At 33.9% G+C, this 16,840-nt stretch overlaps 1 protein-coding gene across 1 annotated transcript; it reads left to right on the top strand.

Moving 5' to 3' along the window:
* The first annotated feature begins 1,811 nt into the window (after positions 1 to 1,811).
* On the top strand, positions 1,812 to 5,268 carry LOC137638434 (rhodopsin-like). The gene is made up of 2 exons (XM_068370505.1): positions 1,812 to 1,967; positions 4,056 to 5,268. The coding sequence occupies exon 2, from the start codon at positions 4,056 to 4,058 to the stop codon at positions 5,178 to 5,180; it is 1,125 nt and encodes a 374-aa protein (XP_068226606.1). The 5' UTR covers positions 1,812 to 1,967; the 3' UTR covers positions 5,181 to 5,268.
* The last annotated feature ends 11,572 nt before the right edge of the window (positions 5,269 to 16,840 follow it).

Here is a 16,840-nt window from a genome sequence, read left to right as displayed (position 1 = left end):
AAATGTATTTTGAAACATTGAATTTTGTATGACCAATGCAGTATTGTCAAGTATATTAACTTCTTTTCTGTTTGTGAGGTTATCATCTTCATACCTTATCACCATACTTTACAATCAAAGACAAATAACATAATTATCAAATAAACCATTAGATATTTGTCTTCTATAAACTAAAAATTACACAACATTAAAATATAAACGCTGTTTAAAATTTTAAGATAAAAATAGCAATAAAATACAAATGACAGATATAATAGTACGCTTAGAAAACTGATAGTCCTAACTTGATCGATATTGGGATTTAGTTTATAGCAATGAATCAACATCGTTCGTATGATTTCAGTAAATTGATCAAGTAGAACTACCGGTATTTTATGATGCTCATTGTGTACAAATTGTAATTGGTCACATCAAAATCGTCCAAATAATATGATTCGAAGGTTGCTACAATCAGCTGTCAGATGCCAGGAAATCGCATCTAAGGGTGTTCCTTTTTATGAAAAATTTCTGGGAGCGGAGAACCCCAGACCCCCGTCGTCATTGACTTCTTAAACATTACACCCCCCACCCCCACCCCACACAAAAAGACGCTCCTACGCCCTTATTTGAATTCTTCGTCAAGATTACAGTGGTTGAACGAAGGAATTACATTTCAATATGAACGCTATGAAAATTCAACATAAAAAAATATTTGGATACGCAGAAATTAATCGAAAAAAATATTATTCAACGAAAATTTTAGTATTCTTTAAGATAACAAATATATCAAAACCATAAATTTGATAGTGAAATACGATTCCATCGTTCAACTACTGTAATCCTGAAATCAAAATGTAATAAAATCTTGCAGCTCTTCTTGCATATAAATGCACTGTTTGTAATGTATATCCAAGTTTCAATATTTAAATCTTTATTGCAACTATCTTTTCATTAAGCTGAAAACCATGAAATTTTTTTATTGGTTTACTGAATCGACCAATTTCTTTACACATAACCAATTAAGAGTATGATTTTTATTATTTATATGATTCTGTGAACAAACATTATACTGATATTTGGAGAATATCTTACATTATTTTCATGAGCTTCTAATTCCTTTTTTTTTTTCTTTAGAAATTTACCAGACTGACCGATATAAAATTGTTCACATGTATTACAGTGGCCTGGTATTGCCCGTAAAATTCTTTATGAGACTTGCTTTCATTACGTTACTGCAATGAAAAGCAATGTTAGCAATGGATTTCGTATGAAATGCAGATTATTAAAATTTTTACCATATATATATATATATATATATATATATATATATATATATATATATATATATATATACACACACATAATGACCATGCAAATTCATGACAGAGTACTTGCAAATAGGTGACCTTACCTTAGAGTAGCGTTAAATGATATATTATCAAAGGGCTTAGAATTAGAGTTAGAGAATTAGCGAATATATAGGCTTCACATGCGGCATTGGACATAAGACAAATTTCCTTCACCCAAGATTTAAGCGACATTGTAAATTCCTAAATTATCTCAACTAATCATTGAAAATTATTAAAAAGGACAAATTCCATTAGTGAATTGGTTGTTAACAATGGATTTATATCAAATACCATCAACAGATCAGTGAGATTGGTGTGTGAAATGCATATGCACTTTCTTTCTTTCAGGAATACATACAATTTCATTTGTTTATTCTTATGCTTGGGAGAAAATGCTGCCCTTAGCAACATCGGCTCAAGAGAGGAATCTTTACACTGAGAGAAGCACTTCAAGTCTTTCGGTAATTTGCAGCTATCAATGTATATAAAAGCAGCGTGCGATCTTCAGTTTTCAGTCACAGAAGATTCCAGAGGAACTGAGGAACTGAACCAGCTGGTCAGTCTGCCTCACCTGAAGTAATTCTACAAGAATATCTTCAAGTTTTGGTAGTTGCAAGCTGCTGATTCAGATTCTAAAAGGTAGGTTCATGCTTAGATTCTTGAATTCTTGTTAAGACATTGTCTCCTTGTAGTATTTGAAAGCATTTGTAGATTCATGTTTCAAAATCATTTGTTCCACTTGAGATAAAGGAGAACTCTAAATGCTGAAGCTGCGTGGCATTGCGATCTCTATAACTTGTATCACTGTCAGAGGAGCAATTTACTGTAAATGATTATTAGCGTTTTTATATCAGTGTTGTTAAATTCCCTTTTGCTGTTAAGAAAATAAGACTCATCAATGTATCTATATATTCGTTTTTAGCAAATAAAAGGGGACTTCGTTTATGAAGAGGTCTTTTTATCAAAGTTTTGATAAGATTCATTTTCGAGTTTGTTTTGTCAAGAGAGTATATAGAAAGTAGCCTTTATCTGTTTATCAGAATCTGAACGACAACAGCTTTATAACCCTGTATTCATTCGTTAATGGGTTCCTACTAATGGTAATACCATAAGGTTAATTGTTAGGGAATATACTGTTTCATGATAAACCTGTTCATGAAAATTGTTCTAACATTTACGCAATCGACTTGTATATTCAAAATGACTGTTCTTAGAACTGCTATAATACTTTCATTGCATAATGATAAGATTTTAAAATACGGCTAGAAACACCCAATTATTCTAAAGGAGGTAGCAGGTAAATTTATGGTTCGCAGAAATAGGGAAAAAGTAAATGAATAGATGAATTATCTTATCACCTCTGTCCTAGTTCACTCATAATATAATATCTGCGTAGCAATACAGATTGAACAACAACATTAATCTGTTCAATTCAATTCTCGAGAGAAGGAAAATCACACAATGGCCAGGCTGACTTAATCTCCACTAGATTCCAGTTTACGAGAATCTATGGTGTATATTATTATTCTTGATTATTTAAAGAACTCAATCTTATTAAACCTTTACATGCTAAGTTCTATTTCATTATTTCTTTGCTTACTTTCTTCATAATACTTCCTTTCGTCTTGGAATGATCTCAAGATACATCTCCCATAGATTTAGTTATCTTTTATTTAGGGATCATTGCAAGTCATTTTTTTGTTTGGTTAATTGCAAAAGAAAATATCTTGTGTGTTCTGAGTTTGCCATATTGTTGTCGTCACTCTTAATTTAAACCTTCTCTTCCACCTTTTCTTACCTCAGCCAACGAAGTTAGAAGGAGATTATATTTTACCCCCTGTTTGTGTGAGTGTGTTTGTGAACAGCTTCTTGACTAGAATTCTGATCGTAGAATATTTAAATTTGCAGGGATTAACCGTTATGTAAAAAGCTGGAAATTATTAAACTTTGGAAGATCAAAGTCAAGGTTAACAAAATGTCCAATTCAAGTAATCAGTCATAAGTTTGGACATCGTTATCACCGAGACTTTAACTTGGTTCATATTTGAGTGCAAGAAAATCCCCACCAATTAATACATGTTAAGGTCAAAGGTCAAGGTCGTGTCCGAGGTCAAGGTTAAGCAAAATGTCAAATTTTGATCATCAACCATACGCCCACGATTTTAATCGTAAAGTATTGAAACTTGCAAGAATTTTAAACTGTTATGCAAAGAACTGTTAAGGTCGAAGGTCAAGGTCGTGTCTGGGGTCAATGTCAAGCAAATGGTAAAATTCCGGTCGTCAACCACATGGTCACAATTTTAACCGTAAAGTAATGAAACTTGCAGAGATTTTATAATGTTATGTAAAGAGCTGGAAATGATTAATTGATTCTGCGAAAGGTGAGCTGGTTTCGAGACATAAGCTGCCCTGGCGGAGGTCTGCACTCTCAGAGTACTTTTCTAGTTCTACTTTAAAATTCACAAGATTGGCAGGCAACATTAGTCAGCCGCCTACCATCCATTTTCCATCTGCTTTGCTAAAGATATTTTCAAATTATTTTACTATGAAGAGACAAACTCATAAATACACACAATATTGAACCTGGGGTTATATGTTACAAAATACATAAATATATATTTGCATTCAATTCAGATTTCATTTAAAACCAAATAGACTATTAATAAAATATTTTTGAAAAAATCTTATTCATCGAAATTATTAATGAAAAAAAAAATTGTTTTTCAGATGTCTTGGAATAACCAACCAGAAGAATTTGCCCTCCCCTCCACCAATCCATATGGGAACTTCACGGTGGTTGATATGGCACCAAAGGAGATCCTTCACATGATTGATCCCCACTGGTACCAGTATCCCCCCTTGAATCCTCTTTGGTATGGTTTGGTTATGCTGTGGGTAGGCGTCATGGGATGTCTTTCCATCTCTGGGAACTTCATTGTCATCTGGGTATTCATGAACACCAAGTCCCTTCGTACTCCAGCTAACTTGCTTGTTGTCAACTTGGCAATCTCAGATTTCCTAATGATGTTCTGTATGTTCCCACCCATGATGATTACCTGCTCCAGGCAAGCATGGACTCTTGGTCCATTCTTCTGTGAAGTCTATGGTTTCCTGGGTTCTCTGTATGGCTGTGTCTCAATCTGGACCATGGTCTGGATCACCCTCGATCGATACAATGTTATTGTTAAGGGTGTTTCTGGAAAGCCTCTTACTAACAAAGGAGCTATGTTAAGGAATGTTGGTACTTGGGTCGCTTCCATTGCCTGGTGTCTTCCCCCATTCTTTGGCTGGAACCGTTATGTGCCTGAGGGTAACATGACTGCCTGTGGTACTGACTATCTTACTGAGACTGCTCTTTCTCATTCTTACCTGTGGCTCTACTCTATCTGGGTATACTTATTCCCTCTGTTCTTCAACATCTACATGTATAGCATCATCATCAGTGCCGTTGCCAACCATGAAAAACAGATGCGTGAACAGGCCAAGAAGATGGGAGTAAAGTCTCTTAGGAGTGAAGAAAACCAGAAGACCTCTGCTGAATGCCGTCTTGCCAAGGTCGCCTTAATGACCGTGTCCCTCTGGTTCATTGCATGGACACCCTATTTCATCATTAACTGTACTGGTATGCTCAAGAAGGAAATAGTCTCACCTTTATACACCATCTGGGGTTCTGTATTTGCTAAGGCCAACGCTGTTTACAACCCAATTATCTATGCCATCAGCCATCCCAAATACCGTGCTGCATTGGAGAAGAAGCTGCCATGCCTTGCATGTACTACTGAGCAAAATGATGCCGTTAGTGACACGACTTCTGCTGTGACTACCACCAATGAAAAATCAGAGAGTTCTTAAATAGGTTATAAAAGGGTATCTGGAACCTAAATTGGAGTCTTAATATCAATTGTACTATTATATGGAGCAATAAATATAAAAATAAAAATTTTGTTTTCTATTTTTGAACCTATATTTTCAATGTCTCATCCCTTTATGGATCTATGATATTACACTATCCTTGTAACAAGGATTTGCATATGAAAAATCAGTTATTTTTCATTAATCATTCAATTGGAAAATTGTGCATAATCGCCCATTTTGAAAAGAAAAATCTAAAATGAAACTTTGTGTCTGCATACTCCTAAATTCCCTGTCCTATCTTTCTTCGTGGATATCAACACGTTCCCGCTGCTTTCTAAAACGGAAGTTCATACGTAGATATTCAAATTTCAAATCCCGACATGGTTTCCTTAGAGTACCTGAAAATTGGTAAATTAAATATATATAAATCATTAGTCCATCGAATATAATGTGTCTTGGGATAAAGGTGAACTTACCATATCTGAAAGTTAGCGTTTCCTTACTTTTCTTTTAAATTCACTCTATCAATTTTTATGTGAAACTGTAACTGTTTTTAAGGTATCTACAGAGGTCTACGTATTTGAGAAGTTCTCTTTATCAAAGCTAGAATAAATTTTATTTTCGAATTTGTTTAGTCAAAAAGAATAGAAAAAAAATCATATATATGTTAATCAGAATTAGAATATCTGCTTTATTACTCTACCAAACAATCGTTAATGGATTGCTGCTGTTAGCAATTAAATAATGTTAATCTCTTATGACAGAAATATTCATGCGTTGTTGTTCACCCTTTCTGAGTGGGGATGCCTAAACGTGGTTAAGGGGTTTGTGTATTGCCATGATCAGGAAAGATGTACTAGTCAGGGCCAGCCATACTAGGCTTCCCGTGAGTAATCATACAAAAGTCCCCCCAACCCTCCTCACCATCACCAATCCTCAGTGACGAACGTGTTGATGAAAATAGCCGAACCACAAGACATGAGTAGGGATATGTTGGAGGCCTTTCTCCTGCAGCATGCTGGAAACAGTTTCAGTTGTTGTTCTTCTTCTTCTTCCACTTACTCAATTATCTGGTCTGCACAAAAGTATATACTTTTCGAAAAGCTAGTAGTATTTACTATATAACTATCTAGGACGTTCAAATACGGCTATAAACCCTCATTAATTGTACAGTAGTAAAGACTATGTTCCCTCGATTTAATTTTATCTCAAGAGAAAGAAGGTGAGAAAGGTAAGCATATCAAGCAATCTATGCTTTCATGTGTTCAACTACTTTTTGTCTGTACATTAGTATGGAATATATAAATATACATATATACATATACATACATACATATATATATATATATATATATATATATATATATATATATACATATATATAAAAATTATGTATCTATAGATGTATGCACAAACATTTGTATACACACATACCTATCATTGAGTGTATCTATATAATAAATAAAGAGCAAATATCTGGCAAAATGTATATATATATATATATATATATATATATGTATATATATATATATATATACATACATATATATGTGTATATATACATATATATATGTGTGTATATATATGTATATATATATGTATATATATATATATCATTTCCTATGCCAATTGACAAAAAGGGCCTTAGTTATATTTCACCGGTCATTTCTATCTTGAGCTTTTAAATCAATACTTCTCCATTCATCAACTCATACTTCATGCTTCATAGTCCTCAGTTGAAAATTTGTCGAACTAATCTCTCTTGGGGAGTGCGAAGAGCATGCCCATACCCTCTCCATCTGCCCCTCACCATGATCTCATCCACATAAGGCACTCGAGTAATCTCTCTTATCGTTTTATTTCTCATCCTGTCCTGCTATTTATCTCCCAATATTCTTCTGAGGGCTTTGTTCTCAAATCTAAAATATCTGTTGGATATTGTTTCATTCTCATCCCACGACTCATGTCCACATTGTAACACCGGTCTTACCCAACTGATATATAGCTTAATTTTTATGTGTAATTTCAGGCAATTTTATTTCCAAATTTTATTTTATTTGCTTTTCTTAATCTTTCATTAAACTCAAATTCTAAAGACCCTGCATTAGAGAGCATAGTTCCTAAATAGTTAAATGATTCTAGCTCATTAATCCTTTCTCCTTCCAATGATATTCATCTTCTATTACATATTCTCTTCTCATCACCTCTGTCTTTCTTTTATTTATCTTGAGCCCAACACCGTGTGATATTTCAGGCATTCTGGTAAGCAAGCATTGCAAATCCTGTGGCGTTCTGCTAATTGGTCAGCTGATTGCGTATTACCAATCCAGTACAATCCTTCTCCACCATCTTCAACTGTTCTATGCATTACAAAATCCATGAGGAGGATAAACAACATAGGTGACAACACATTCCTTTTGAGTTCTCCACTATTCACTGGAAATTCATTTGATAGGACTCTACTAATATCAACTTTCCACTTACAATGCTCATGAAGAGACTTAATTAAATTTACATATTTGAGAGGAACTCCATAATAAACCAGGAATATCCACGAAATTGCCCAGTGCAACTATCAAAGGCTTTTTTATAGTCCACAAATGCCACCAAAAGTGGATTCCTATATTCTACACATTGCTGTACAACATGTCTTAAAATAAAAATTTGGTCAGTACAACTTATACTTTTTCTAAATCCCGCTTGTTCATCTCTTCATCAATCTTTTTCTCTAGCCTCTTTAGAATATGCATATTATATATTTTCAGGACCACTGATGTAAGTGTGATGCCTCTGTATTATTGCAATCAGTCAGATTTCCTTTTTGTTTACATTTATCAGGATTTGCCTCTTCACGCCACATTCTACAAAATATTCTTGTAAGTATTTTGGGAGTCAATTCAATTTCAGCCAATATCATCTCTGCAGTCATTCCATCGTATCTAGGGGCTTTCCATATATTGAATTTTTTAATGATAGCTTCGACTTCAAACACACTGAATTCATTCATGGCCACATCAAGATCTTCCTCAACTTCAAGTATATCAATCAAATTATTCCCTTCATCTATCCTATTCATGACCTCACTAGAGTGTTCCATCCAGTGTTGCCTTTCTTCATCCACGGTTGATATAACAGATCCATCTCTTTTTCTGATGGGCATATGTGTCGTCTTCCTGACCCGTGGATATTTCATTAACAATTTGATGCGTAATTCTTATACCATAGCCAATCCCTGAATTCATAGCTTTATCAGACTCATCTGCTTTACTGTCTAAATATTCTCTCCAACCATTCCAGGCTTCTCTTTTGACTTCACTATCAATACTGGAATACTTATCATGCTCTACCTTGTAATTTTTATTACTTCCTCAAAAACTTTCAACAATAAATTTTTATCTTTGTCTCTTTATAATTATATCCCATGTATCATTTGATATCCAAGGTTTTGTCCTTGTAACTGAATATCCCAAAACTTCACAACCAACTGACTTACATATGTTCTTAACATCACATCATTCTTCGTTAATAGTCTGCTCTTTTTATCTTTAAACCTCTAAGAGTGAAAATCAATTTCTACATTAAATTGCAAAGATTTCTCTGTGCTTATTCTGTAAAAGCTTACCTGTATCAAACCTACGTATTCTATCTACATTTCTGTTGGTGATTACTACCAATATATGCTCCTCCTTCTCTCTTTATTAATGTCTATGTGATCTATTTGATTTTAGTAATGTAAAATCCAAGTATATTTGTGGATGTCCTTGTGCTGGAAAAGAGTACCTCTAATAACAAGATTGTTTGCCGAACAAAAACTTATAAAATAGGCTCCATTTTCATTTGCAACTTCGCCAAGTCCCTCAACACCCAACACATTCTCTATGCCTTGATCAATCTTTCCAACACTAGCATTGAAGTCACCAATCACAATTTTCATATGCCTTTCTGAAATCTCATCTATTACACTCTGCAGTTCTTCCTAGTATTCATCTTTCATTTCTTCAGGGGCATTATTTGTTGGTGCATAGCAAACTATAATGCTGATATTGCACTGTTTGATTTAAACTTTGCAAGTAACAATAAACTATTTAGAGCTTTCATCTCAGTTAATGCCTTTTTCTGCTCTTAATGTCATCCTTCCAAACCCTTCACGTCCAGCTCCATCAGTTCATCCTATATATATATATATATATATATATATATATATATATATATATATATATATATATATATAAATATATATATATACATATGAATATATATATATATATATATATATATATATATATATATATATATATATATATATATATATATATATATATATATATATTTATATATATATATATATATATATATATATATATATATATATATATATACATATATATGTATACATTGCCTTGGTTTAGGATTTCCTTACCAATCCCCTTACAACACGTTTCAATTAGGGCCAAGATATCAAAATTATTCATTCTCCACTTGCTATGACTTCCTAATCTTATTAATGGTTCTGACATTCCAATTACCAATTTTCAATTTTTCTTTAGTATTTATAACCCGGGATATTCTTAGCAACCAGCTCCGCCAAGGACTGGGGGCCATTCTATCATTTTCACTTTCAATAGATTGACTAAATCAATAGCGGATTCATTGGCTAGATTCATCAAAGAATAGCCAGCTCCTTGTGATGGGCAGTGCCTATCTAAATAATGCAATGACCCCTGCCAGTCCATACTAATTCTAGTAAGATCATCCGCTAGAGACAGCTTGTCTATCGCCATAAACCCTATCAGTCACACTGCTGCCAGTGACTTCTCCAAGATTTAGGGGAGCATTTCCTCCACACCCAAAGTTCTCATTACTTCACGAGGATGCTCATCCTCTTATATAACTGTTGGCAAACATGGATTGCTAACATATACCGTCTAGCATGGTGCATATATATATACACATACACATATATATATTTTATATATATATATATATATATATATATATATATATATATATATATATCATTTCATTCTGGACATGCTTACCGGCAATGCCGGATGTATAACTACTTGGTCTCACCCCGTCCCTCAGGTAGGGAAGGAGGAAATAGTCATAATCAAGCGGAAAGAGGGAGGGGGGGGGGGGGGTTAAGTATCCTGTTTGTTGACGTGCTGATAGGTAGGTATTCAGATAAATCTAATATTTTCATTTATAGATAATCTACCAATAACTTTTCATACATATATTTCTACTCTGGCCACTCTAAAAATATAAATTATTAGGTCTTTTACTTGCATGTACCTTAGAGCAGAAAGAATATGCAGCCCTAGGTACATATAGTAAAATAAATGAAATTGCTGCTAAAATCTGCTATCCCAAATATTTTCCAGCAAACTGTATGAATAACGCTGAAAAAAACATTTTTTTATTGTAAAGTTAGAGAAAAAAAAGAAATATTGAGTATTATACTTTGCCATTTCATGATTATCTTTTAGATGGCATGACTCTTAAAAAACTAGATATTAGGATAAGGTTTTAATATAACTGTACTTTATAAAATGTGTTTATCAAGAAAAATGGAATAATATAATATATATTATTCCTTGTGCAGATTGTAACTTGTTTTACATCGACCAAAACAACCAAAGGTATTTCTGTCAGAATAAAACATCATACGATGGCCATCTCTAGGGAATCTCTTTATATTGCTTTGGTCTCCCGCTACATACTATTATTATTATTATTATCATTATTATTATTATTATTATTATTATTATTATTATTATCACTAGGCAAGCTACAACCCTAGTTGGAAAAGCCAGATGCTATAAGCCCAAGGGCTCCAATAGGGAAAAATAGCCCAGTGGGGAAAGGAAATAAGGAAATAAATAAATGATGAGAACAAATTACCAATAAATCATTTTAAAAACAGTAATAACGTCAAAACAGATATGTCATATATAAACTATTAACAACGTCAAAACAGATATGTCATATATAAACTATAAAAAGACTCATGTCTGCCCTGTCAAAATAAAAACATTTGCTGCAACTTTGAACTTTTGAAGTTCTACTGAATCAACTACCCGATTAGGAAGATCATTCCACAACTTGGTCACAGCTGGAATAAAACTTTTAGAATACTGTGTAGTATTGAGACTCATGATGGAGAATGCCTGGCTATTAGAATTAGCTACCTGCCTAGTATTACGAACAGGATAAAATTGTCCAGGGAGATCTGAATGTAAAGGATGGTCAGAGTTACGAAAAATCTTATGCAACATGCATAATGAACTAATTGAACGACGGTGCCAAATATTAATATCTAGATCAGGAATAAGAAATTTAAAAGACCGTAAGTTTCTGTCCAACAAATTAAGATGAGAATCAGCAGCTGAAGACCATACAGGGGAATAATACTCAAAACAAGGTAGATTGAAAGAATTAAAACACTTCTTCAGAATAGAATGATCACCGAAAATCTTGTAAGACTTTCTCAATAAGCCAATTTTTTGTGCAATTGAAGATGACACAGACCTAATGTGTTTCTCAAAAGTAAATTTGCTGTCGCGAATCACACCTAAAATTTTAAGAGTCATACAAATTTAAAGAAACATTATCAATAATGAGATCCAGATGTTGAGGAGCCAAAGAAACAATCATACTTCGAGTTTTGTTAGGATTCAACTTCATACCCCATAATTTGATCCATGCACTAATTTTAGCTAAATCTCTATTAAGGGATTCACCAACCCCAGATCTACATTCAGGGGATGGAATTGATGCAAAGAGAGTAGCATCATCCGCATATGCAACAAGCTTGTTTTCTAGGCCAAACCACATGTCATGTGTATATAGTATGAAAAGTAATGGGCCATGAACAATACCCTGTGGAACACCGGATATCATATTCCTATACTCCCTATGGTGCCCATGTACAACAACTCTTTCAGATCTATTACTTAAAAAATCAGTAATAATGCTAAGAAACGACCCACCTACTCCCAACTGTTTGAGTTTGAAAACAAGGGCCTCATGATTAACACGGTCAAAGGCAGCACTAAAATCAAGGCCAATCATACGAACTTCCTGACCACAATCAAGTGATTTATGTACAGCATTGGAGATTGTAAGAAGGTCATCACATACTCCAAGGCCTTGACGAATACCAAATTGTAAACTAGGGAATAGATGATTACCTTCAGCAAACCTATTAAGACGTTTTGCCAGAAGACGTTCAAAAACTTTAGATAATATGGGAGTTATGGAAATTGGGCGGTAATCAGTTGGACTTGAGCTGCCACAAACACATTTACATAGAGGTGTAACATTACCAATTCTCCAACAAGTGCTAAAAGCTCCTCTTCTTGCTAACTTGCGCAAAATAACAGATAACTCTGGAGCTAAGAAATCTGCAGTCGTTATAAAAAACAAAGGAAAAACACCACTTGGGTCTACACCTCCATAAACATCAAGGTCCATCAACAGAGCTTTAATTTCACGAGATCGAAAAACTAAACTAGTTAGTTTAGCCTCAGGAAAACTGGAATGAGGAAGTTCAAGTTTTTCATTACTCTGTTTACTCTCAAAAACATCAGCCAAAAGGGTTGCCTTTTCCTTTGGACAGAGAGTGTCTGAGCCATTTGGTTCAAGTAGAGGAGGAACTGTTGCATCTACACCAAAAAGTGCTGATTTAAAGGTACACCACCATTTATATTCCTGAGTTGTGCCTGAAAGGGTTTCTATTATGGTTAAATTGTATTTCTTTTCAGTTGAGGCATAAACTATCTGAACAAAAGCTCGTAGCTGAGTATAGTTATTCCAGGTCAAATCTGATCTGTTACCCTTCCAAAGATGATAGGCCTCCTGCTTCTCCAAATAAGCATGTCTACAATCATCATTGAACCACGGTTTGTCCTTCACTCGGTACCTTAGCACATAAGATAGGATACGCCTATCAATTATGTTAACTAGATTCTCATTCAAAGGGACAACAGGATCAACACTACTATATAATTGTGACCAATTCAAGCACAAAAGATCATGCAAAATCCCATTCCAGTCTGCTTGGGATTTCATACAAATTTTACAAGAGTAGGATACATCAGGGACAGGGTGCTCCGTCTTCACTACTAATGAAATAAAGGCATGATCAGATGTCCCGACAGGAGAACCAACCTTACTAGTTATAACTCCAGGGGAATCAGTGTATAAGAGGTCCAAGCAATTACCAGACCTGTGAGTAGCTTCATTTATGATTTGCTCACAGCCTGATTCAGAGGCAAAGTCATAGATTTGGCTAGTCAGAGACGAGTAACATAATCCTTGTAAATAACCGTACTCAAAAGAATATTGTTGAATCTTTTTAACTGCCTGTGCCAATGGTTAAAATTAACATATAAGCCCTGATCTGTTTTCAGTTAATTATCCTCTTACCAAAAATTTGACCTATCTAGAATGATCAGGAAACTGATGTTGTGAGATCCTCTTCTCCTGTATAAATACGAAGTCTTTGTGTATTAATTCTCACTGTTGAGTCTCCCGATATCGTGGCTATAATACATATCTCATGCTCACCACGTGTCAGCTTTTATAATTTCTACACACACTCACATGCCTGTGTAGCAATACAGATCGAACTACATCATTGGATATTAATTTTCGTAAGCAGTAAAATTTCAGTCTGTATGATTTACTTAACTTGGTCAACACGTTTAATGCTTGAGTTACCTTCAAAATTTAGTATTTACTAAATTCCTGCTAATAAAAACCTATCTGTATATTACCGTTTCTAAATCTTTGAAAGACTACAATTTATCTAGTCTTATTCTGTCTAGTATTATTTCACATTTTTTTCTCCCTTGTTGGCGTCAATGACCTTAGATGTCAGCATGTCAGAAAACCTCAAATCAATGAATCCGTCTTGTTGGAATTATTTAAAGTAAAATATCCTAAATATATCTAAATTCCTTAAAGATTCACCATATCTATTGTCAGTTAAATATCATAACTATTTGCAATAAGTATTTTCATATTTCCCTGGTGTTCATTAAAATATGAAGAGCTATTATGACAGGTGGATTTAATAGCAGAAGATTCTTTCCCTAAATCAGGTAGTGATGTTTCCTGGGATGACAACCTTGGGTTGTTTATTATGAGGTGTGGTATATTCAGAGGAAGAGGGCAGTGTCTCTTGTGGTGAGATGCACGGATTCTGAATTATGAGGCAGGGCTTTTGCCTAAAAAGCGGATTTAGAAAGTGAAATCTTTCCATTATCTGGTCGAAGTGGTGTTGCATTTCTCTCTGGATGTCCAGCATCCTTAGATCTCAAGACCTTGGCGTACATTTTGCTTAAAGGTTGCCTAGCATATCAAACACTGATATGCTTTGTATCTGACTTATAAACAGTTGCTTCTTCGATTTCATATTGACGACATTTCTTATTGGTTGGCTTGTGATCCTAGCTACAATTAGTGCACCTTATAAGAGCAGTGCAGGTTCCATGCTTAAGATCGGAACAATTGTCAAAGATCTTATGGTTTTTTACATAATCCAGAAAGATGTACACATTTGAAGTAAATATAACATTGCAAAAGTTTATGTTTGTAAAGTCGAATTGGTATTCTCTTATTTTTATGTATACATGAGACGGTACATTATGGTCTTCAAAAGTCGAAATAATCATAACAATTCTGTGAATCTTATGAACCATCCATATTTCTTTAGAATACATATTGAAGATTTCTTTCTTGCTAAAATCATAAAGGTCACTGTTAAAAAAACACCCCTCTTCCATAGCTAAAATTAAAATGCAGTTTGCTAACCATCACTAGATATTCTTCTACTTTGATATTTAGTAAACACCACTGCGTTTCAGATTTGACATGAATTAAGATGGATTTCTTGCCAAATATAAAAATCTCTCCACGTTCTATGGTACCTATTTCTTTTGTATTAGCAAGGTAAAATTCAATTCATTATATTTTTCTCCCTTTTAGATTGGAACAATCCACTTTGGTGTCTTGGGTTTATTGTCTGTTATTTTCACTCAGATAACATTCACTGGGGCGATATATATCAGTATCTTCAGGAGCTGCACTGCATAGCATTTTTGTAATATCACTTCAATCAATGTTCATTTTTAAAAATTTCACACATTGCTTTAAAAGCTTCCTCATGCTATACCGGCGCCAATGACCTTATATGTCAGGATGTCAAAAAACTTTCAATCAATCAATCAATCAATGCTATACCAACTTAGATCCATGCTTCCCATTTGTTATCTTAGAAATTCATCTTTATTTTGCTAACCCTACCACAAGGATTGAAATTCATTCATAATATTTCATAATGACAATTAGTTGTCATGTCATATCTATGAACATTGAATAAATGGTTCCTTCTAGTTCCTAGGACATCAACAGAATTAACCCTAATTGAATTGGCTGAGGTCGACAACAGTGTTGGAGGCTTATACAGGCGTAGGGGTAAAATTGTCAATGTTATTCATTAATATATTTTTGTGGGTGGGAAATATAAAAATGAACAAAACTAGTGGAAAAAAGGCAATGTTAAAGGAAAGAAAATTATAGATTCTAGGAAATCATTAAAGAGAACCTACTAGTCTTTCATTGAGGTAATTTCTCCCCCAAAGACACCTGGCAGAAGCGACTCCAAATCTCAACTTTCATTACTACATTTGATATTAACATGGCCAGACCCATGACATTAGTATCATAGCATTGGTTATGGATGAAATTTCATGACAGTAATGTTCAAGTGTCTGATCTATATATAGTTAGGTTTATAAGGTGTTGGAAAAAGCAATAAGAGGCATTTTTATACCATTTTAGTTTTTTAGCATTAAAAATATGTGGACATCTCTTCAATATGCCCTTTTTTGAGAATTCATACAATTCCTTATATTAAATTATTCCTCTAGCACTATTGAATGTATTGTGCGGTTATACTCTCTCAATAACATCAAAAGGAGGTGTGAAGTTAGTAAGCAGCACTGATTAAGTTTCAATGTCAGCGTTAACTGCCAAACCACGACCATATCATTTCGAATATATAAATGCATATACCTTGGCTATATTGCTTTATCCTTCTCTGTGGAAAAGCAACATGCCCGTTACATTCATGTATGATTCTTCAATTCTAAAACCTGCCTGGTCTCTACGCTGATTAAAGTGTAGGTTTTGCCTAATATGACTTTGTAAATATTTCATATATTTTACTGAGAGTAAACTTATTAGGCGGTAATTTTTCAGGGCCTTTATGTTTTTTTTTTTTTTTTTTTTTTTTTTTTTTGTGAAATGATAGATAATACAGATTTTACAAGCTGAAGGTATAGAACAGTTTTGCAAATATTTTGCGCAAAGTTCAGTAAAATTCACGACTATGAAATATCCTCCATATATTATGACATCATATGTTAGGCCTCCTTCCTCTGCTGTGCATCTTTTCGTGCCTTTTAATGGTTTCTTTATTTCTCCTAATGTTATGTTTGGTACCGTCCCGGGAGTTTTCTTATTTCTATTGGCAAAGTTGTTTCTTACATCAATTATTGTATAGCATTGTATAGAAATCCTCTGCAATTTTTATCACTCCATCTCTTTTGTAGATATATCCATTTTCATCTGTTGAAGCAAGTATCTGT

The sequence above is a fragment of the Palaemon carinicauda genome, chromosome 3 (assembly GCF_036898095.1).
Source record: "Palaemon carinicauda isolate YSFRI2023 chromosome 3, ASM3689809v2, whole genome shotgun sequence".
In the NCBI taxonomy this organism is placed as follows: Eukaryota; Metazoa; Arthropoda; class Malacostraca; order Decapoda; family Palaemonidae; genus Palaemon; species Palaemon carinicauda.
The sequence above is the reverse complement of the archived record's forward strand: the minus strand, read 5'-3'. Positions and strand labels throughout refer to the sequence as shown.

Bases quoted from the DNA above. Each gene is read 5' to 3' on its own strand.
- LOC137638434 (XM_068370505.1), top strand. From the start codon at position 4,056: ATGTCTTGGAATAACCAACCAGAAGAATTTGCCCTCCCCTCCACCAAT.